Source organism: Homalodisca vitripennis, chromosome X (genome assembly GCF_021130785.1).
Source record: "Homalodisca vitripennis isolate AUS2020 chromosome X, UT_GWSS_2.1, whole genome shotgun sequence".
In the NCBI taxonomy this organism is placed as follows: domain Eukaryota; kingdom Metazoa; phylum Arthropoda; class Insecta; order Hemiptera; family Cicadellidae; genus Homalodisca; species Homalodisca vitripennis.
In genome coordinates this window covers 82,351,835-82,377,405 of record NC_060215.1, presented here as the reverse complement: position 1 = coordinate 82,377,405, position 25,571 = coordinate 82,351,835, and the positions used below count along the sequence as shown (strand labels likewise).

The 25,571-nt window shown below is 31.2% G+C and overlaps 1 protein-coding gene across 4 annotated transcripts; it reads left to right on the top strand.

The window, feature by feature from the left end:
- Positions 1–21,397, top strand: LOC124369269 (UDP-glycosyltransferase UGT4-like). Of its 4 annotated transcripts, none has more exons than XM_046827172.1 (7): positions 1–250; positions 5,969–6,091; positions 6,964–7,090; positions 9,562–10,166; positions 14,518–14,740; positions 17,367–17,586; positions 19,628–21,397. In XM_046827172.1, the coding sequence occupies exons 2-7, from the start codon at positions 5,975–5,977 to the stop codon at positions 19,935–19,937; spliced, it is 1,602 nt and encodes a 533-aa protein (XP_046683128.1). In that variant the 5' UTR covers positions 1–250; positions 5,969–5,974; the 3' UTR covers positions 19,938–21,397. The 4 variants fall into 4 exon arrangements, with proteins under 4 accessions (XP_046683128.1, XP_046683129.1, XP_046683127.1 ...); XM_046827173.1 differs by having other exon boundaries at positions 1–287; positions 5,966–6,091; XM_046827171.1 differs by having other exon boundaries at positions 1–294.
- The last annotated feature ends 4,174 nt before the right edge of the window (positions 21,398–25,571 follow it).

Here is a 25,571-nt window from a genome sequence, read left to right as displayed (position 1 = left end):
CCTCCTCGCCGCGTGCATCGCCGTGCCTATATTTATACTCTCTGTCACTGCACTGTGCTGCCTCTCTGACACATACATTCACTCTCAAACCTCACTAGAAGTAGAAGTCAGTCAGTGGCTTATGAGTACTGAGAAGCCACTATTGTGTGTGAGATAAGCCTAGTTGTGGTGTTTGGGTTAGGCTTAAGAGTTTCAGTGTACAATGTTTGATTGACAACTCCAGTATCCAGTTAGATTTCAAACATTTCAAGTAAGCTAGATCATTAGTTACTGTGATTGCTGTTAGATTAACAGGTACTATGACTATTATTTGACTTTTATATTAATCATTACACTTTTAAGAAGTAGTAAATTATTTTAACAGGTACTTTAAAATATACTGTGACCATGTTTTGTTTATTTACCATAAAATTAATTATAAATTATTTTAGTGGAATAAACACTTCCATACTTATGGAAATAAACAAAAAATAAGATTTAAATTACATATTGTGTACTTTTAGGCAAAGAACAAAGGTTTACTAACTATCCAACCTGTTCAATCCTAGAAGACATGATTTTTAAATTTAACTCAGCATAATAAAAATATTATTGAGATTTTTATAAAAGAGAATAAATTTAACCAAAACACTGACTAAATTAAATACAGTCTTAAAACAATGGTAAAGATATACCAATACAACTCATTTAACGTAATCTCTTTAGAGTTAAAAATTAACCCACTGAGAGGAGTTCTATTCAGTTTGGTTATAAAATTGTTAGAACATCTGCATAAAGTTTAGTTAAAAAAATATAGATATCTTAATATATCTTTCATGAAAGACCAGTATAACATTCAAAACATTCTAACATTCAGATTCTAACAGATTTAAGAAACATTTTTAGATGTATTGCCCCTGATTACCTAAATAACCATTCCAAGAGTAGAGGAACTCTATTGATCATCTTTATTGAGATTGATTTTAAATAATATTCAATCTGTAATTTTATAATAATTTATGATAAACTAGCTTTTTCCCGCGGCTTCGCCCACGTATTACCTACCTATATAAAAAAAGAAAGGGGGCATTTGTTTTATATAAAATTAAGAAGTCAGTTAAAAGTTTAGAATATATTTAATATTTTTTAAATCCTTGTTAAAAATATTTGTAGCTAGTTGTCAAATGCCTACTTATATTAACAATGGTAACAGCAATAAAAAAATACTTAGAGGAAAGGCGTCTGCAAAATGGATTGCTAAAGAAAGGTCCTTAAAACTTAACTACAACATAAATTATAATTTTAATAATATTGAAAGGAAACTACTGTAAACGGATTTACATTTGTTATGTTTTATATATTAAACCTGACATTTCGAGCACTTATCACAGGTGGTCACAGACAAACTGAGGTATTGGTCGTGTTTTAAATCGTTTATATAAGTTTAGTTTCATACTTAATTAAAACAAAATTTTATATTTTTAATATTTTTTACGTTTTATCATAATATTTTAGAAATCATCTCTAATAAGTATCATTTGCATCCTAAACGACTCAGTTCATAATGTTTAAAAACAACTCAAGATATAACAATAAATCTGTAAGAATTTCAGGTGAAACATATTATAATTAACACTTTTAAATTTTTATATAATGTATCTTCTTATAAATTAACAATATAAAATAATATTTTCATTACTAAATCACAGCTTAACAGTTACAATATCGGAATACTTAGTTACAAACAGGAACTGAATCAGTCTCAGGAAATGGCACACAATCAGTTTTTTTTTAAATTTATAAATCACAGTAAAAAAAACAGGTTCCTTTATTCTATAAATTTCTAACAAAAAAATTTGCTACACTCAGCTGAAAAAAAAAAAACAATTCCAACGAAATGTAAACAAACTAATTTTTCAATTTGAATTCGACTTTATTTGGTGAAATGAATGTGTTATGGGTGGTAAAAAGCACTCTAAGTGTTAATTCAGACCAAAAGCTATACCTTTTCCAAATTTCAGCACAATCCGTATGGCAGTTTCAGCGTGATTCGAGGACAAACCTCCAAACATCTAAACATACAAACATCGAAATATCCAAACATTCAAACTTTCGAAATTTATAATATTATTGGGATTTGAAAAACATTCAAAGACTGAAATAGGTCTGTAATTTTCTGCAAAGTTTGAATTATTGTTTTTAAATATTAGTTATTCTGGCTACCTTAAGACATTCAGAAAAGACTCAATCAATCAAGGAGCTATATGCCAGAGAGCAACGAGGTTTAGACAAGAGGTGTATGTGTTGCTTCACTCTCCTTGGAGGTATTCCATCTAGACCTATTAGATTACCTTAAATTTACTTACAACTTTAGTTATCTATTTTTCTCAAACTGGATGAAAATAATGTGATCAGTTTAAAAACCAATTTTACAAAAAATGTAGTGGGTAATAATAATAATACTAGAAAGTCAAGCTGGTTAGAAATAACATGAGGTACTCTGGCAAAATGGCTAATAAATACCATTATGTCATCCATTGGATTAGTAATAATGTATCCATTTACAATTAGATCAATATTTTCTGTAGAAAAAATTATTTTTTTCTATGAATTAATTACATTTCACGTTGTTTTTGGAATATTTTTAGAGGATTTTGTTTATTTACTAGGGCTTTAATTGTTACACACAGGACTATTTTCTTATGATGTTTAAGAGAGTTCGATATTCTTTCCACCTATATACTGTTTTCTGTCTTCATTGACTGGGGTCTGGCAATTAGTTCCCTTGCCTTAAGGACAGTACAGCACTTTCCCTTACCACATAACTTATCCAGGAATGTGGACATGACTTTATCTTTTTTGTTGTTTTTAATGGGAATGGAAATTTATAATAAAATGCCAGCTTATCAGTATAATTTGAGAAAATTACATCAAGTTTGTCCTCCTTTTGTAAAAAGTCATGAAATCCTCCATGACCCTGCTTAGAAAATGTTCTCTGTTTAGTTGTTTTACTGTTTTCATTCTTTAGTAATACATTTTTGACTTCTATTTTCAAATGTTGAGTTATTTATTTTGGTAGTAACAAAATGTTACATGAAATAAGTCACATACTAAAATAATAACAATGAAATAAGGTAACTTAAAATAATATAAATATTGGTACAATCTGGCAGAAAATCTTTAACAGAATATGGACATATCCCTAGCAAAATAGTTTTAACTTTTGTTAGAAAATTATTTGAGCTGCATAGGTTTTCAGGTGCTGAGGCAGCGCATTATAGAGCCGCATAGCTGAATAGTGCATGCCTCTTTCAAAAAGTGTCAATCTATGCATCAGGTAGACCATATTACCCTTGTAGTGGGTTTTGTACTGATGGTTAAAGGTATTTTCTGCAAAAATATGAGGGTTATTTTTAAAGAAAGTTAAAACTTCAAGTATATAGATACTAGGAAGGGTAGTAGAAGGGGATTCAGCTACTGAAAAAGGCTTACAGTGAGCAAATTACCAGATCCTGACATTATGCAAACAATCCTCTTTTGGATTCTAAATACTCTTTAAATTTCACTAGACGACCCCTAGAATCTAACAGCATATTTAATCTACTGCACACATAAATTTGACGGATAATTTCTTTACCAACTGAAGGCATTAACACTCGAAAAGTAAAAGTAATTGAAGACAACTTTATGCATAGGGTATCAATATGTTTAGACCAGTTGGGTTTATTTCACACCAAGAAGAAGAGCAGACCCTGATGGGCTGATACGATCTATGCGCTCGCTAAACCACGGAAATATGGTGAGGAAATCATTATCTTAGTTTTCTCTTCATTCAAGTGAAGACTATCTGTTAAGTCCAACATATGACTGATTCATGATCATTTCTAGGCTGTGAACATTATGATAAGAAGATATAGCAGTTGTGTAGTTTGCATAGCAAACAATATTTGAAATCATATTGGTAGGAAGGTATCTATGTATATAGAAAATAAGAAAGGATCAAGTATGGAGCCTTGAGGTACTCCTAAGCTGACCCTCATCCAACTCCCTTGAAATTTTACTTTACTTTTTAGTGAAATTTCCTGCTACCTTTCAGAGAGGTATGAGGAAAGAACTGAGAGAGCTGCACCGTTTAATCCATATCTTTCTAGTTTGCCCAAAAGAGCGGAATGGTTGACACAATCGAAAGCCTTGGACAAACCATTGTATTGCTCCGATACACGGTGGGTTGCACATCCAAAACCCCCAAAACGGCATCCACAACATTACTGATAGCATTAGAAGTAGAATGTCCTTTACTGAAAACTAACTGAGATGTTAACTAAGAGTGCATTAGAGCTGAAGTACCATTGAAGTCTTGCCAGAATGATAATTTCAAATCTTTAGTTTGTTGTACACCTAGACAGATAACTTTAAAGTTTCCTGAAAAATATCCTCAAAAAAGGGTTGGATATTATATGTGCTAAAGAAAGAAAAATTATGATTTGAAAAGCCGGAGTGAATGTTGAGATTACATAACAGGTCCTGAGGTTATTACTAACAATATAATCTAACAAAAATTCAACATTTTTGGTAACTATGGTATGTTTATTTATAAAATATTGAACATTATAACATTTTAAAAATTCTTAAAAGCTAAAAACTTTGAGTTGTGATTTAATAGTTAAAGTTAAAATAAACTAAAACAGCTAAATACGTCTTCTCTTTAAAGGAAATAAAAATAAAAATTTCAACTTGGAAATGAACATTTGAATGTTACTCAGAAATCTGGTGTTCTGTAGCAACTAACAACAATATTTAAAATATTAAATTATATGAAATTTCGCAGAAGAATATTCAAAAACAAAGTCTTCACTAAATTTACAAAACATTATGTTCAATAAATTATGTATTATTTATTATATGAAGACAGGAAACTCCACGTATTAAACTAATTCTACAACATATTAAGGCACAACATGATTTTTGACCTGAGAAGATTTTAAGTTTCCTGCAGACAGACAACAAATCACTTAAAGTAATTTATTTCTGCATTTACATTATGACTCAGATACTCCAATTGTATAAATTTATTTAGGATACTTTATGTAATTTGGTAACATAAACACTATTAGTTTAAGGTTTTTGTGACTTTATAAGGTTTTCACAGGTCTTTTGGATCTCTTCAGGTACGTGTAAACGCCAGATTTCAGAGGTCAAATCTATGACATATTTAGATTGAGTAACTTTGTAGGTTGTTTCAAAGCTCAAAGCGGAAGGTGAATGAAGTAAGAATTACATCAACAATGTAAATGTTTTTAAACATTAAAGCATTCGGTTTTAAAGATTAGTTTTTAGGCAAAATTTTAAAATATATTGTAAGTCAAATTATTTTACTCCAAAAAGAAAAACTTATTACTGTGTACTTCGGTACTCTCCCAGTCTTGAATCCTAAGCAAAGTTATTTGGTGACGAGTATATTAAGATTTAAGTATATTCATCATATATTATTATACAGCTTGATAGTACTTTACATAATGTGGAAGTTTAAACATTTTAAGTGAACCAACTATTTTGTTTGTTGCTCCCTGCACGCTAATACTATTAAATTCTTGGAAGCTCAACCTCTAGAGGAAGTAGGTCGTACTTGGCATTGTTATACTTCAGCTTGGTGAAGGAACTGAAATATGTTTTCCATCAAGACCATTCTACAGTAACTTCTGGATTGATGTGCTGAGTCAATAAGTGTTCCTATTTCCAATCTATAAGACCTGATAAGTATTCTGGGAACTAAATGTCATACAGTTTAGTTTAAAAAAATATCTTATGATAAAGCAGGCTATTATAAAAAGAACTATCACTAGGACTAACAACACCTTTTCAATTCACACATTGGGTGTGGAAAAATACTTCACTTTTGTTTTTTCCCTCTATACTACAGCTTAGTATGTCAATATAATGTAACTTTATATTTGCCATTAGTTTTTCTCTGATAATATTTTTCTTCCAGATTAAAATGTGGATGCCACTGTTGAGCTGTGTATTGCTACTATGTGCAATCAATTCAGCATACTCTGCACGTATTCTTGCAATACTACCCCTTCCTAGCAAATCTCATTTTATCTCCAATCAGGTAAGATCAAAGAATATTTTATGGCCATAGTTAGAAACAATAAAACATGACAGAATTAACCTATTTATGGCTTGCCAAAGTTCAGTTAACCTTTTGCAGCCAGGTGGTCGGCACTAATGACTGAGGCTTCTCTATTAGGTTATCCTCTATGTCCCAGCAGCTTGGAAATGATTGTTTTATTACTAGAAACAAATAATAGCAATTTGAGCATACATAGCATTTGCTGTGTGGCCCCAGAGAGAGCACAGCATTTGTCATTATGTACTGAGAACTAATGAGCTTGTTTACATATTGGGAAATCAAGTGGAGTTTTTTTGGAACTTTTTCAGTTATTCCATAGTTATGCTATACAAATTATAACTTTGTATGGTGGTGGTCTCTAGTGGTACTTGCATATCCATTTTATATAATTTGTGAGTGCAAACATTTAGTGCACTTTTTGCTCCCCAAGTGGATTGTATTGCATGAATATGATTCAGGTTAGTTGTCATTAATACACAGCATATGCCATAAGTACTTTTCATGGTTAAAAATGTCTAGATATGAAACAGCGAAAGCAAAGAAGAGCACACTGTTGCTACAATTATTTTTGTCAGTAGGTTCTTTAACATACTATTAGGATTAGTCCTTTACTTTCATTAGTTTGTCATTACAAACAATCATATAAATAGAATATATGCATACTCGTATAACCAGCAGTGGTAGCTGAGTGACCTGCGTAAAAACTGTAGGGAGGACAGAGGGCTACAGTTCTGGTCATATAAGCTGAGAGGTGAGATAGCTGTCTTTGTTGATAGAGTGGTATCTGTTAGTTTTAGATAAACAGTATGACATTATTATGAAAAGTTTTGATAATGATGTGTTTTCTTCAGGCTGTGCTAGCTGCCCTGGCTGCCAGAGGACATCATGTGACAGTCTACAGTATGTTCACTCCTTCTCAGCCAGTAGCCAATATGAAACATATAGAGCTGCGAAGTACCTTTTTGGCTGACATGAAGAGTAAGCAATAAATTCAATGTACTTGTAATATTAATATATTCTTCCCTGCCTTTTTAAAGAGCCTATTTCGTCATTATATCTCTTTCATTATATATAGTGAAAATTTTATTGATATTAGTTGCCAAAAAATACCTGAATAAGATACATGAGACAAGAGTATGCAGTGGTCCACACTTCACACTCTTTACCAGGTCCTTATTTTTGTTTTTCTACAGACATCGTAGAACGAAAATTCTCTAAGGTAATTTTCTTTACAATATTTTAGCATTAGAATCCATGTCACCATCTAATACCACCCTAAGACGTTCATCAAAATCAGGTATGCCCACTTCTGTGTCATCAGTGTAGTAATAAAAAGATAAATCATTTTTAGAAATTTTCATTTATTTTATTTGTATGCAGATGCATTTTTCAGGTTCAATTTCAGGCAGATGAGATCCTTCTTGTAGCTGTAATTTAGTAAAAATTGGACATGCTCATTTGATTTGAAAAATAATTCTAATTCTAGAGCTCACATTATATTTTACTGGTGATAAGAGTGGTATCATCTGCAAACAGAAAAGTTGTCATTTAAAATTTGACATAGTTGAGCCATGTTGAACTCTATTTAGAATCTGGTTTTGACTAGATGGGCTTAATTTTGATCTTAGTTTTAACCAAATTTCTACTACCCGGAATTTAATGAAGAAACATGAGGTGAGCAAATCAACAGCTGAATTTTGAGTGCCCAGCTCAGAAAACTTGCTAATCAAAATTTTAGCATTTACACAATCAAAGGCTTTTGAGACAGGTATAGGCTGTCAAAACATGTCTTGACGGCCATACCCTCCTAGCTGCCTCTTTCCAAGCATTTATAAAGTAAAACAAAGGCCAATTTAACTGATTTGGACTTTGTGGACACTTTCTTAGTTGCTGCATGGCAGTGAAAATAAATATTTAAGGCTTAAACAAAACTGAATTATTAGACTAGATGACATATGCAGTGCTATTTATTTTGTATATTAAAATAGTTATACAGTTTAAATTTATATATTTGATTATGATTGATTTCAAAGTTCTAACATACAATTTTAGTCAAAAATAGAGTATTAGGTGATCAATAATTTTGAAATAAAATGCCCTTGGGGGAGGGGGGGCAGGTCCCGTCTGTCCCCACCCCCTGTTGGTGCGCCCCTGCTTTGGTGTTATGTATGTGACCCATTGGTGTTACAAACATATTTTCATTCTTAAAACGGCTATAATACCATTTTATAACTTTATGACTTGAATTTATAAAGTATATAACTTAACTTTGATAACTTAAAAAACAGCAAATTACAACAATCACTGAAGTACTTGCAAGATTCACCACCACCAGAGTGCTTTGAATTTTTAAGTTTCACTGGAGAATGTGCCCCAAATGGGAAAACGAGTTCTAATGTATGAAATTGAATAATATGTTTCAGTAGAAAAGTATGTGCCACAGCACATATATTTGACTCAGTGTGTAAGTGCTAAAGCTATAATACAGTAATTTGAGTGTTTTATTTAAACATTCCATACATGGCATATTTGTACTTTTTGACCACAAGTCGTGGAAGAATTACAGTTACCTGGAATTGGAGCAGATCATAGGGAAATTCAATTATATAAGTACTGACACTTATTTAATTTTTAATAATATGAAATGAGCATTTATGTAAATGCTATAAAACAATAGAATTTATTACTAACTTATTTATTATCATTATTAGTTTAGAATATTTATTTTTTAATTACTCAATAACAATATAAATAAATAAAAATAAATATACTTGCTAGCACAATTAAAATCTTGAGATACGGCCTCACTATGAAGGACAAAAAACTTATTTTTGTCTAACATTTTGTGACTTAAGGCTCTCCTAAGCAAGGGTGAAATATTTCTGAATTATATTATGTTAACAATAATTTGACACTGAAATATTCAGTTTTCAGAAAACTTGATAATAGTTACGTCACAGAATTAAGATTTCATACACTGATAAAAATATAAGGTACATACACAAACCTTTTATCACTTTACACTATTACTTTATTAGAGTTATGTTGTGGATATTTTATAAATCTTAAAAAAATCTTTAAGACCGAGAGAGGATGAGGATGAGTAGTGGCCACCTTTGATTTGCCACTAACTCTTAAATCTTTTAAGTTGAAACTTACCACTTTTAAAGTATTTTAGATTACATCACCTTTAAATTTTCATGGAACCGATGAAGATGTTGTGAACAAGCTTTGCAAATGTTGTAATTACAGTTTGTGTTTGTACAGAAATCATAAATTTCTATTTAAATTTTATTTTTATGCATCAGTAAAAAAAATTTCTTCTTGTTACTAATTCACTAAAAATTTAAATCTAATTAGAAGAAAATACACACACACACACACACACACACACACACACATATATATGCACACAAGTTAGGTAACTAATAGACTTTATTATATTTCAGAGACATGGACATTTGAGAAATTTACAGACATGGTGAAACAAGACTCATATATCAAGTGCGGTGCTTTAACAATATGGCAGTTATCATCCATGCTATGTACAGATTTTCTGAACCAAAAGGAAATAAAAACTCTTATAGCATCAAAAGAAAAATTTGATTTAGTCATGACTGAGGCTCTATTTGGACAAGAATCAATGTTAGCTTTTGGTCACATTTTCAATGCTCCAGTCATAAATCTGAATGGCTTTGGGGCTTGGAGTATAGTAAATAGAGTTCATGGAAATCCTCTTCAACTGGCAACTGCTCCTGACATTGTTTCATACCCATTCAAAAATGAGATGAATTTTGTAGATAGATTCAAAAATGTTGTAACAACCACAATGACTCTCTTGTATTACCATTTCATTCACCTTCCAAAGCAACAAGAGATCATAAAAGATACTTTTAAGATGTCAACTATCCCTCCTATTGAGAAGATGCTACAGAACCTGTCTCTAACCATCGCCAACTTTCACCACTTGGTCAGTTGTCCAAGAAGCTATACTGGGAATATCATTCCAGTAGGAGGCATTCATATTCCACAACAACTACCTCCAATTCCTAAGGTAAGACTCTGCAAATAAAACTGAAAGTAAATTTGTATTACATTTTAAATTATGAAATAGGATTAATCTGCTGTAGACAGCAAGAATATTACATCAGTGTTATATGCTTATGAGATGCATACCTCCATATGATATCAGTAATAGAAAAGTTAATGCAGGAGGATAGGATGAATGCCCTTCTTGAAATTTTAAATTATGAAATAGGATTAACCTGTTGTAAATAGCAAACAGATCTCATCTCTATTATATGCTTATGAGTTAGGCATCTCATAAGACTCACATATCTCATCTCTATTATATGCTTATGAGTTAGGTATCTCATAAGACTCATAAAACACACATTAGTATGTAACTACTGGTTGGTGCATAAGTATATATAATATCAGAATGGCTGTCTCTATATCCTTGCTACCTGTGCCACCGTTTGGGAGAGGCACCCAATCTGATGAAACAAAGTATAGAAATGGACTTAACTTTACAATTAGAAAGTAGGCAGTATTATTTATTTATAAATTTATGGAGAATTGTGACGGGATCATTAAACTAATAATGCAATTTTGTATTTATAAAGTTTATATTGGTCTTCTGCTTTCATCTTGTCATACCTCTTCCAAGATACTCTTCAATAGTGTACAAGGGATTTTGTAGCAGCCACTCCTTTACTTCATTTTTAAACTCTTTGCGTTTCAGATTTAATGTCAGTGATTCCACAAATTTATTCCAATGTATAAGGGCTTCTGGTCTAACAAAACCGGTTAGTTTATAGGAAGATGAAAGTTTGCTGCACCTCGAGTGTTGTAGTGACAGATGCTCTGGGTAGTCTGCTCTCGTGAACTAATGTTACCACCTTTGGAATATACAGAGCCACAACCATTAATATCAATAGGTTGAAAAAGGATTGGGGACAGTTCTCTCTTGGTTGTAAGCCTTCACTGCCCTCTTCAGCATCTCTAAGATGCAATGTATATTGCTTGTTGAAGAGTGCCCTCAAACTAACAGACCATAGCGGAGATGAAGTTCAAGCAGTGCATGGTATGCTGTTTTAGTAGTGGCTTTGTCACTTATTTTTGTTATCACATAGATCCTGATCCTAGATCCCAGTACTCAGTTTTCAACATAGATTGTCAATGTGCAGTGTTCAACTTCAGGTTTCTATCTACTCCCAAGTATTTTGCCTCTCTACCCAACCTAACACTAGGTAAGTGTGCTGCTGGGTGTTTTGTTCCTTTTTCTGCCCATTATGATTTACTGGGTCTTAGCTTTATTAACTATAAAGATTGTTGTGTTGGCAATACTGCACAGTCATGTCCATCGCAATTTTTGACTGGACTAATTGTTCTGCAGATTTTTTAGGTAGAAGTAAGACTGCATCATTGACATACATCAAGGTTATAGCAAATTATTCCAGATACTTAAGGAGATTGTTGGTAAAAAGTGTGAAGAGAACATGCCCCAGGGCAGATGTCTGTGGGACATCCCTTAGAACTGGAAAATGGTAGGGTTTAATTTGTTGGACTTTATTATAAGGGTTATGTTTAATTTCAACCATTTACTTTCTATTGGTTAAGTAGCTCTTAATCCATTCTGCTATGGTGCCTTGTACACTGAGGAGGATTTGCCAATTTGAAAGGATCTTCCTATCAAGTTGATTGTAAGATAAGCCAGTTCATGTTTGCTGATCTTTAACAACCTTGATGAAATTTCATCCTCCATTGAAGAAAATTTAACAGGAGAAGAGTTGATGATATACTGCTTTCTCCACTGTTGGTTTTCTGAGGGTTTTCAAGTTTACAATATTAGGTTGCTGAACAGTATTTTGTAAACTATTCCCAAAAGGGTTGCTGCTTTTAATAGTAATATCTATTTTGATAGCCATTGTTTTGAAGACTGTGTTTAAATGCTCTGCTATCTTATAAGGATCCTATGTTGTCATATTTACTGAAACTTTCTTTTCTTCTAGATTTGTACAAACACAGTCAATGGGTGGTTTTTACCTGGGAGTTATTCAAGTAGAAGGGAGAACAATTCTGTTCATGTTGTAGCTGAGAAATTACTCATTGATATGGATTTGGTCACGTTCTAGTTTAAGGCAGTCTATGTTGATGTTTCCAATCAACAAGACTAAACTTCTCCAAGTTGGAACTTTATCCATTGCTGATGATGTAATAACATCCATGACATTTAACAATGTGTCCTTAAGTCAGTAGATACTAATTACTCATGTATATTAATTGTTGTCTTCATTGACGCCATAGCTAGTTCACATGCGCTCTACTCTACGTTGTACAGATATAACTGTACACGAGGTCTTATGGATTCTGAACTGTAAATTTTAACACTTCCTTACAGATGGTTTTCCCCACTGTGTTCAGTTACAAGCCAGTAGTTGTCAAGAAGAGTGTTAATAATGAAGTCCTGCTTCAATCCATGCTCTGTAAGTACAGCTATGTGAGAGTCAACGATTTGTAGCAGGTGGTTTAAGTCAATTTTATTTCTAATCCTGAAAATGTTTTGGTGGAAGACTGTTAACATCATAGAGAAATTGTTTGTAGAATAATGAAAAGTTATTTTCTTTATTTGTCTTGGTTTGTTTTTATTTTGCTGTTCATCACATTGTTGTAGCCTAAAATAATGAAATGAGAAATATCTTTATTGAACACAAAGAAAAACATATTCAATTGGCGAGGTTAGGACTCTTAAGTCCTCTCTTACACCTAACCATAAAATAATGACAATGTACATCAGATTGTTCTGAAATTTGTTTTGATGTAAAGGAAGGTGATTGAGGTGGAAAACAAAAATTCGTTGATTGTGTTCAGATTGATCCATAGTTATTAGAGACTGCTGAATACCTGTAATGCTTTTCCATGCTTCCTGTAAAAAAGTTATGTTATTTATGTGTCTGGTATGTTCATCCTAGTGATGAATTGTGTTAATAAGATCTTTGCAGACATCACAGATTATGACAACTTTGTGTCAATAGAAGCCTTCTACACCAATTAAAGTAAAACATATGTGGTTATCTACATGCCCCGGAAGTTTCTCGATTCTGTCAAATAACGGAATCTCTACTCAAAGCATTAATTTGAAAAACTTCATATTTAGAATACCTTAATTCAGAAATTATTTGTTGCTTGTCTATATTTATATTGACAAAGTCTCTCTTTAAAACAAACCTATTTATAGCATAGTACTAGATTTCAGGAAATTCAAAATCAAATCTTTAATGTCAAATATTTTGATTAAAGAGTTAAATATTGGGTACAAAAACTAGCTAATATTTCCCATTGAGTTGTGTTATTGCATAATTTACTATTTGATAATACAATAGAGTTTTGATGGTACAAGCTAATTGGGGATAAGCGGAACCTCAAACTACTATAGCAGAATCACTTGACTTTCCTGTACTACTTTTCCTGCATTTTTGAACACCTTAGTACAAATGTACACAATGTTTATAACAAACTATTAGGCACAGAAACACTGCTACAATAAATTTAAGTTGGTGTTGAATATACGTCACGCAAGAACAAACATATCACTTATTTCTATATAAGGTTGATAAGTAAGAGTGAATTAGACCATACTTCCTACTCTTTAAAACCTTTCTCTAGATTTGAAACTGAAGGTTTCAAATCACTAAGCAGTGGTAGTTTCACATTTCAGAGCGGTAAATCATAAAACCATAGGGAAACTTTTAACATTTATAATTCCATGAAGTTAATTGAATGTGGAACTCATCTTTGAACTATAAGACAGAATGGAGCAAATAACATCACTTGCCCTATTGCGTCCAAATTTGATTCATGACCATACCTAATTTTAATACGGTGATTAAAGGACCTCCACATTTACATTATTAAATTTTTTACATTTTCTTATAGTAATGTGAGAATATTTCACATTATTTATGTATAGTAAGTTGTTTTTGTTTATGAACAAAATAATTTATTGTGAAAACTGTATTACTGGAAACATATCTGATTCATTGTCTACAAAATAAAAGTTCAACATGAAAGATTATATTTTAGTACAATATAAATAGTAAAATGTTGTATGATTATAACATATTATGCAACAAAAATAAAGTTAATCAACGTTCTATGAGCAAATAAAATGTGTGAAACATATGTGGGAAAAAAAGCACATTAGACAATATTTCTTGCAAGCTCTTTAAGTTAATAGTAAACAATGTTGCATTGTTGAGCGTGCTTTTGTGTGCAAAGGAGTGACAAAATTAAAATCTTGCATTTCTCATGTGAGGAATTCCTTCCTAGATTCAACAATGCCTTTTAAATATTGACTGCAGGAAATTTAATATTTTTGCTAAATATTATGATTTTTATTTTAGGACATTAAGGAGTTCCTAGACAGTGGGAAGAAATCAGTAATTCTATTCAGTCTGGGTACTGTGGTCCCTGTCCATCTTATGCCATCTGAGTACATTCAAATGTTTATTAATGTATTCAGGAAACTGCCATATAAGATATTGTGGAAGACTGAAGCAGAAGGTGTAACTGATCTGCCAAAAAATGTGATGATAACAAAATGGTTGCCTCAGCAGAGTGTTTTGGGTGAGTAAAGACTGAAAAGTTTCAGGATCAAAGATTTAAACTTATAGCTTCCTGATTTATTGTAAGATATGTGCTTACAGCTCATATGCAGCATTTTATGACTATTATTTCACTTTGATGTTAGTTCATTTATTACAGAAATATAAACTACATCATTCTTTTACAGAAATCCAATACAATTCACCAAATATAGGAGAATGTGTAGTTGAGAGTTGAACTTTGAAATTTTGAATGCAAAGATTAACTTTATTAATTTTAATACTCTTTCATGACTCCTAATAAAACTTTTGCTTTGAAATATTATTTATAAAAATTAGTGAAATATAAATCAGCACTTGTTTTTGTAACAAGTACAGTTTGAAGTAGCACTTCTCAGGTATGAAGAAAGGGGTTAATTTGGGAATAGCAATTTATTACACTATTGTTAATATTTAGATTGAAACTCCAGATATTAACACTGTGGCCACAATACATAGAAATAGCAATTTTGATGGTAATTTTTGACTTTGTGGTATGATAGAACCAAACCGGATAGTTTCACTAATATTTTGGAAAGTTTCCAACATTAAATTACACGATTCTGCCCTTTAAAGTTGCGATCAACGTAATAGACTATCAGCTTGGTAAAGTTTTTAAAGTTAGCTTTGACAGCCACATATGATGAATTGTCTGTAAATAAAATAAATCCATGTTGTTCAAGAAAGGGTATAATTTTATTTGGCCATACATTATACTAAATACTTTTTTCATAGTGGTTCGATTATGTGCCTGCAAATGTTACTGGTTTCTAATTACTACCCAGTTCCTGTACTGAAACATCCATCTGTGTAAAGTAAAACTTATCCACGAGTAAAATGAAGATGAAAAACAAAACTGCTAGTACTAATCGCAAAATAACCCTCACTGGATTCAATAGAACTATAGAAATGTTTATGCATGAAGAAAACCTAAACAATGATCATTATTTGGAAATTATGAAAAACTAACATATACTGGCTAATGCCAAAAACTTTCCCAAGAATATAATGGTGGGCGTTAAAGTGTGAATTCAACAAGATTCACCTCTTCTCACTACAAAGTACGAGTGCATCAATACCCTAATGAAACCTCCATTACCAATAGATTGTATGGGAGGAGCTGTTAGTTGGTTGACCATTAATTTGTTAGATCATGTGATATTGCGCCTTTGATTACTCTTTGGTTTGGGGCATTTAAGTCTACTTCAACCAACCACAAATATTAGATACACCAAGAATAGGACAAGATAATAAATTATTCCTACTGACAAGCAGAAAGTTAGTTGAGTTGTTAATACATTTAATAACTACTTAGGACTGTGCCAAATAGTTCAATGAGAACAGTTTGAATTTTACATCTTTACATCACAAGCTCAAAATCATATTATGTAAATTCAAGTGCAAAATTACTAGTTATCTGTTAAATTAATGTTTTTTACTTAAGTAAATTAATTTTAGTTATAACAATAGTAAAAGAGTTCCCTTATTATCTTCAGGAACTTTCTTATCAAAATGTTTTTCAGTTAAGTTTCATGTTGTAGGAACAATGTGGAATAATAACTCAAACCTGAATAATTAAAATAACAGATTTGAAAAATGCATTTTTTTTAAATAAATTTAACACATTGGGATATAAAAAAATTGTGTTTTCCATTGGACTTAGAATAAAAATAATAAAAATATGAAGTCCATACTTCGCTATTTAAACTTGAAATATTAAACCTAAATACAAAATAATTTGTTACAAATTATCTTCAAAATTCAAAAATATTAAAACTGAACATAATTTATTTTAAAAACACAAAATTTAAAAAATTAACCAGGAATATGAATTAATTAATAAGGTTTTCATATATTCTATATTATGTGGACACACTAAATATATAACTGGAAGAAAATACCTACAAAATTAGGATATCAGTAAATAGCTACAAGTTGTTGGATAGTTAATTTGTTACTGCTACAAAATTACTCACCAATAATTGACATTAATTGCTAATAAATATTGCATGCTTTTGCAAATAAAAGTATTGGATTTATAAATAGTTTTTGTGTCATCTTGAAAGTTCTGTAAGATTTCTAATAATTTCTGTACTGTTGTATAAAGTAATTATCCAACAGAAATATCATTTTATTTAAACATTAAAATCTAAAATCAAAGTTTTCCGGTTCCTATGTCGAAAGAGTGCATAGACAATTCTTTTTAGGTAATTCTTTTTCAAGGTAGGCATTAGTTTATTCTTAAATGCTGTGTATTTTGACGATTGTTATGCATGTTTATGTTTTTTACAATAAACACATTTGTATTTGCATCAAATTCATAATCGGTTTTGGGATTATTGTGGAGACCCATCAGTTAACAGATGTTCAACTGGAATTTTGTTAAATATCAGTTTTGGTTGAACATCTGTTGACGGAAGATGGCTTTCCACATACTGTAGAGACCGAAATATGTCAAGAATTTTATTGTGTAATCAATGTTTTGACACTGTATGAACCAGAAAACTTTGATGTTAGTTATGACACCATAAAATCTATATGGATATGGAAGTCCAAGTACTTCCATTATTAAATATAATCAGATAAAGTAAAGATTTGTATTTTTCCAGCACATCCGAACTGTGTCCTGTTCATAACACATGGAGGGTTGATGAGTCAGCTGGAGGTATTCCATATGGGAGTGCCTGTGGTAGCCATTCCTTTCTTCGGTGACCAACCATTCAATGTGGGACTTTATGAACATTTCGGTGTTGGTGTCAAGCTGGACTTCAACTCTTTAACTGAAGACTCTCTGAACAAGGCTGTATTGAGTGTTGTAGGCAAACCTCAGTAAGTGTTGTTACACAAAGTGCCTCAGAGTTTTATTTTATATTTTAAAAATTAGTTATGACATGCCATAAATATGATTATATTTTATTAAAAATAAGGACACAGTCTAAACCGACTATCCAGAACCCGAAATTTCCAATTAAGATAGTTAGAGATATAGCATGATATTACAGAATTTAATGCACCTTATACTAGAATATTAATGGAATATAATTCAAGGTTTTAATAAAACTATTTCTCTAAATTTAAGTAATAACACTATAACCACCATAAGGGCTGACTTGGTTGGCTTATACCTTCCAGTTGAAGTCCATTGGGTTCAACAAAACCCAACGTGTCACTTAGGCTACATAGGACAAACTCCATGGATATATAATATTTTGGGGGGAACCTTAAAGATTGAATCAATTTTTCTTCTTCAAAAAAAGTTATTAGATTAATTTTAAAACTAAATTACAGAGAGATTTTTTAACAGACATTCAATCCTAACTACTCCTATATGTGTATTTTAGAAACACTGTGTGTGTATTTGAAGGACAATTTTACCAAAATTACCAATACCCTACTGATTGCAGACTCTGCTGGAAAAATGTCCATAGTACATAGGAATTAAATTTTATGATGTTTTGCCTGAGAAGATTAAGCAAGAAAATAGCTTCAACAAATTTGTTTCATCCCTTACCAAAACACTCACTACTGCTTGCTTATATAAGTATAAGAATTCAGTTCACTTTTTCACTCCTGTAATAATCTTAAGAGTTAATTATTGTTACTTAAATTTTCACCTACTTTATAAATTACTATTATTATACTTAGCTTTAGCATGTTTTAATGTTTTGGATGTGTCAGCTAACCACAAATTTTGAAATATTGGGGTAAAAGGGTTGATCTTTAGGTCGAGTTTATTGCAGAGTACAGTATACATTTTTACAATAGACGAGAATTGTTAGTGTTAAATGTTTTTGCAAGCTTAAATTAAATTAATACTCTTAAAAATATTTTATATAATAGATTTTGTTACAACAAAAATTTGTTGGGAAGGTAATAAGAAGTTTAGTCCTTTCAAGAGTTATTTTCTTGCCTGAAATTCTAAATTATGCCTCTCCGCTTGACTATTTATGCATGTATTATGGTTATGCCTGGTTATAACTTAAAAAAGATCTGCAAATTGGTTTTTATAAATAACTGTTTCTAGGATGTATAACCCAATAACTGTCAGTATAACTAGTTCTACAAAACATTGTTCAGAGAGGTAGATTTCAAACAATATTAAACTGGATAGCTCAAGAAAACTTTTAGATTTCTATAAAATAAGTTTAATTATATATGACAAATTAGCTAAGAGAATAAGTATTAAAACAAGTATAATAATAGTAATCTATGGTGCTCCATTCTTGGTATGATTGTATATTCCTTGTTAGAATTTATCCTACAGACAACTCTGTATCAAATACAGCCTCTGTTTGTCCTTCCATTGCGGCTGCAGGTCCTTTAAAGCACTGCACAATAGCTACCAATTTGTTATGCCTCAAATTGGGTTAACACCTACTGTAATGATACTCATAACAAACATTGGGTCATTTTGTTTGAATATTGTATGCACCATCATTGAGAGGTTCTACTTCGAGTATGTAACTGAAGTAGCTTGCTGCAATAGAATCCTGGATATTTTGACCCTTTCTAGTGGAAATACAATGGATCTTCTTGTCAGACAATTATGCACCAGACCTAAATCTCTAAACTAGAAGTATTTTTTTCCAGAATGAACTAATATTATTTATATTGCTCACTCGGTTAATAATGTTGACACAAATTTTACAATAAAGATTGTAAATAATGATTGTTTAACTAAAAGAACATGTTTACCTCTGTTCAAATATTACTGTAACAACTCATTCCTTATTCATTTCCTACTATTTCATTTTCAGGCCTTTTTATTCTATATCTCTCAATGAAATGAACAATTTTAAACGTTTAAGAAGGATCACTCATTATTATTATATACAAATTTTGGTTTTTGATGATTATCTCTCTTTTTCAGGTACATAGAGAATGCTAAAAAGGTTTCTCAACTATTCAGGCACCTTCCGATGTCTGCAAATGACACAGCAGTTTTCTGGACCGAGTATGTCCTGAGATATGGAGGTGCGCAACATCTAACTCCTCACGCAGCACAGATGCCATGGTACCAGCTGGCTCTGATAGACGTTGCTGCAGTCATTCTTGCTGTTGTCTTTGTATTTCTGTACATACTTAAAAAAGTATTTAGCTTGTTAGGGTATTTATGTTGTAGTAAAAAAACAGCCCCAAATAATAAAAAGGCTGTTTCCTCAAAGAAGAAAAATAATTAAAATATTAAAAGTATATTAATATAGCAAGTAAGAGATTCTAGGGTTATAAAATTGAATTTTTGTACTGTAACTTAGCATAAGAATAATCATACCGGTCCTAATCTTGTTTATGTAAAATATGCATTAACAAGCTCGGTCACTATTTCAAAACTATGTTATAAGGTAACCTTCATGAAAATGTCACTGACACTGAAATCACTGAAACGTAATATAGTTTATTTTATTTATTGGTTGAATATTTAGTGAGCCAAGTACACATGAATAGATGTCATGTATAAAATAGCGTTAAGAGCCAACATTGTGCATAGATGCAACCTTACATATAATTAAGAAAATATTTTTAAGCACCTTCTACATGCTATCAATATTTATAAAAACATAAATTACCATGTAATAAACAGGTGACAAGAGTCATGCCTATTGCGACTTCTGTAATTGGTCACTTACTCATTGTCTGCTAGGGAGACAATGAGATCTATCCTTGCACACTCAATCTCATCTTCTATTGGCAATCACAGTGGAGTCACTATGATTTGGTTTTGGGGGGATGAATATGATTGAACAACACATTACACTGGGGGGTGTGGAATAGATCTAATTTTCAATTAATTAGATAAGTATAATTCAAGGTAATAGTTTTAACTGCTGTATTTCAGACAAGTTTAGTTCTATTCACCTCACGTTCCCCCCTCCCTAATACTTATGCCACTGGGTAGTCACATCCACGATCATTTTGTTATAGCGACATTGTCCGTTTCCAATTTTACTGCTTTGCATTGAACTTTAATTCTGTGATAGGTCTTTTTGTTGATTTAGTATTATTCCTACTAAATTATTTTGAGTAAAATGTGAATTATATTGTATTTGTATACATAATTTAATAAAATTTATACATTTTCCAATTTTACTTTGAGTAAAGGTTTTAATTAAAAAAAAATATTTTGTAAAAATATTTTTATTGTTAATGTGTTTGTTAGTTTAACAACTAAAAGTAAATTAAAAAGAAATTAACTTAGCAAATTTTTAGCTGAAAGTTTATAAATACATTGTTTAGCAAACATTAAAAAAAAGTGGAACTGCATTTCTGAGAAAAAACTTATTTCACAAAATTCGGCAATGTGTGAAAGTCATACTCATTAGTTTTCAGCGATAACAATCTTACAAAATTAGTCTGTAACCGTTTCTGGAGTTCATGTTCATACTTATTATGTTATATTTTAGAATATGCTGTGATGTGAAATGATTTAAATATTATGATCGATAGAAGGGTGTATACGTATTTTATTACAGTTTGATAGCTCAATACTATACCAAATACAGGTGGTATTTACACCAAATCTTTATGTACTAAAGACTTTAGCTATATGTCTAATGATGAGTTGTTGTTATATTAAAATATTGATTTGTAACATCTGTATTAATTTTTAAATTTAAAATTAATAAATTATATTGGTATGTTTTATGTTCTTTATTTTTAGAACTGTCTCCTTAACCTATAGTTTGAATATTTTAGGGATCCATAGATTGTAACAGGTAAATAATCTATACAAATGTCTTAGCTTAAGAAGAGTATTTCAACTTATGATATCAATTTTTGAAAATACATTCTTACAAAATAATAAGTAATGCACACAATTATAATACAGTGTGAGTTAAAAGTATGGATACACTCTGTTTAGTTTTTGATGGATAAAGATGGAGTGATGGAACTCGGGACACCTTTCTAGGAAATAGAAGCGAACTTTTTAGTCACTAAAGATATTTATTCTCCTTACCCCAGTACCTCAAATATCAATGTGGTATGCTCAGATGTTCTTTCTGTTTGGTTGCATAGACTAGATGCAGGATCTCTTTTCTTCACAGCTAAATAAGTTGCAGACAACAATTATCATGCGCATTTAAGTGCATAGCTGAAATAAAAACTGGAAATTAAAGATATAGTAATCTAAATCTAAGTACAGTTCGTAGTGTAAAATATTTAAAATTCAGAAAGTTCTGTAAACATTTCCATATAGTGTAACAATTAGCGTGGGATTCATACTTCATTTTCATGGGTTTTCTTTGTGATCCATACAAAATTGCACACACTGAAACAATAATAACACTGGACGCACCTATTTGTGTACATGTTCGTAGACACCTATTTCTGGTACAAATGAGGTAATATCCTAGATACATTAGCCTGCCTTATCCACGAAGACAAGTTACCGCGAGCTCTGTCCATAAGTATTAATTTTGTGAATAATAATAGTAATCAATCCGGGAACTTCTTGTAAATATTAAACAATAAATAACATATAATAGTGTTAATGAGTAATACTTACATTTATATGTGGTAGCAACTTGATGATTCAGTTGAAGAAAAACATTTTATGTCAAAAATTATTGGGGAAGATTGGGATATCAGAAAAAAAATGTTCAGGATATAAAGTAGATTAGGACTATGTTTACAAAAGCCTCTGTAAGTTAAAAGTCAGTTAGCGATATTTGTCCCAGGCTTCAGAGAGTAATAATAAATCAGTATTATCAGACCTCAAAGGCAAAGATTTATTTATTAGTGTTCACCTATTTAAGATTTGTATACATAAATGAAACCAATACCCTGATAAACAACAGTCTATCATCCATATAGTAACTCTGGTAGTATCACCAAAATCCTCCTGTGGGCCTTTCCGGATGGCTTTTTAAGATATATAACTGAATTCAGTATTTACTTATAAGCGCTACCCTATGCAATAATAAGTAGATTGAACGTAAACAGAGTCTGATTCGTTTATGGTGAAGACCTCCAGAAGGTGACGCTAGACATATTGTCGAATATTACCCCCAAATATTTGTAACAACTCACTCTTTACATTAAATTACGGCACATACTGTATCCTCACGGTTGGTTTCACGGCGCAGCGCTTCGGTTCTTCTTGGCCTGTTTACGCAAACTCGGTGAAACTATTGACGCCTTCAAGAAAAATGCAGAGCTGATATTTGCTGAATTACTTTTGCAGCTTCGTTTATTCGGGCGCTCGCTCATCAGTACAATATCGGCTTCCGTAATATATAATTGTTTTAATCAATGAACACCCTCTATTGAACATCTAGCGTCATATAACTTTTAGCCCATGTCCAAAAAACGACTCAAACGATTTTGAAAACTGTGGGTTTAAAAATCAATTTAGGATAGCTTTTTTCGGTCAGCCGAGCCGTGGGGTCGTAGCCGTCCTAACCTAAGTGCTTTCGCACGAACATTCACACCACTAAACTATATGATTGTTCTGAATCATCTTCCGAATTCCTATTGTACATTGTATCTATTTTAGACGGATTATAATGCTGTTTTACACATTTTCCAACATTAAGCTATTTGAAAGCCGTCCTGCTGGAACATTTACAAATCATGTTATATGTGTGTTATTATACAACACTGAACATTGTACGGAAATATGAAGTTGAACATGCTGAAAACGAATTAAAGGTCCTTACAAACTAAACAAAACTGGGAGCCTGTTATATGACTTATGATCAGTGACTTGTTGATTTGTTATAATATTGTTTTATAAATAATGCTCTTGTAGTATAAATGAAAAATAAAATCCGCAATTCCTTTTTTCCTTCAGACAATTACGAAAAGTTTTCAGCAGATAAGGAAATTAAAACAGCTTATTTTTCTTTCGTTCAATCCAAACTTTCATTTGGTATTTTAGTCTATGTTACCAATTTCAAAACTATTCTTCAGCCATTAATTATTACAATTTTACAAAAAAAAAATTAAAAATAATGATCTTTAAGAGTAAAACATATTCTTCATAATTACTTTTCTTCGAGGCAAAAAATGACAGTAAGACAACTGTCAAAATAATTCTTATTTACTTATAGACTCATTTTCATACTCTTTTTACATTGACAACTCATACTCATAACACACGATACTCGCAGCAAGTCGGTATTACATTTTCTAATGTTTTCTACCGTAACGTGTGTTTGAATTACAACTTTGCTGATGTGTTTAAATTACCTAATCTTCACCTAATTACCTAACTGTTTAAAAAACGCTGCAGGATAAGTCACTATCGTTAGATGGCGAAGAAGTCGATATACTTATTGTCCCTTGTTATCGCTGAACTTCTAACCCTTCCTCACTTTTTATTGTTGTTCGGTCTGTCCTTCACTATAATCACCATAGTTAATACTTTGAAACTACAGTGCTGAAAAACTAGATTTATACTCGGTTATGTATCATTATCGATGTGACTCATCAATTGCCTGTTGTGGTCGCCGTTGTCATTGCCACCCAGTCGGGTTAAAAATAAAGTCTACAACCCTTTAATAATCTAAAAATACAAAACTGCAATTTTTTTTATTTATAATAACATTTGTCCTAATATAAATTTTAAGTTCCAATATTCACGACCAGAGCCTACACAAAAGCCCAACGCGCATGTAGACTCTTCCCAATTATATTACTATTCTTCTTTCAAATTGTAGTAGATTTAAGTACAATTTTTACAAGGTTTATATAATGAGAAATAATTAACTAAGTATATGGATCGCATAGTTGCGCTCTGATACAAGATTTCAGGCATTGCATGTATGTGTATACGTGTGTTGCAATACGTGTATATGTATACATGCATGTGTTTTATTGTACTATTTTTGGGAAAATAAACAGTTTTCGTTTTATTTAATACACTATACTGTGCAAAAATTTATTAATAAATGCTAAAAGTGTATTCATAATAAATTAAGAAGTAATAACAAATTACAATTAAAATAATATAATCATAATTACAAATATTTTTAACTACTTATATTTAAATATGCTTCAACTAAGTTAATATGAATGTATTACTATATTTTTGAAAGCTTTTCTTCTTCTATATAAATTAAAACTTATTTCCCGTTGTATCGTTTATGATTATTAAACTAATTTGTAAGGTGATCATTGTAAAAACGTGAAGACGATGTGTCTTCTTCAGTGTAACTTCGTAGAATCGTCCTACATGCATGATGTTTTATTATTAATTGTTATATAACAAATTACACTAGATTATCCGACTTCAGATTTAAAAAGCTGTGAATAATTTTGCGCATTTGGCCAATATGTTGAAAATGACTTTATAAAATGTCTTTTAGGGGAACATAATATGTAATGAGTAGACTAGTGTGGTAACTTCAGCAGACCGTAGCTATTTTTTATCGATTTTTTAGTGTACATATTTTACAACTTCATGCAATATACAACTTGTATATAAAATACTAAAAATAAGAACACGTGACTAATATATTGTTTTTTATATACTATGCCATGACATGCAACATTCTTTTATTTTATGATATATTGTAAATGTGTTTCTTTCTTTTATAAGTACAATAAAACTGACTGAATTACTGTTTGTAATAAATTGCATTTTCATTCAAAATTCGTTTTAGAATAAATCAGTTTTGTGCCACCTTCATACGCATCATGTAGCCTACACTAAAGACGGCAGCTTGTGATGAGCAACTAGGCAAATACTGTGAATTTACAAAATTTATATTTAATTATAATGGGCTAATCCAAATTTCATTATTGGTTGTACCGATTAACAAAAAGGCCAAACAAAGGCCATTTACCTGTGTTATTGGCATGAGTTATTTGAA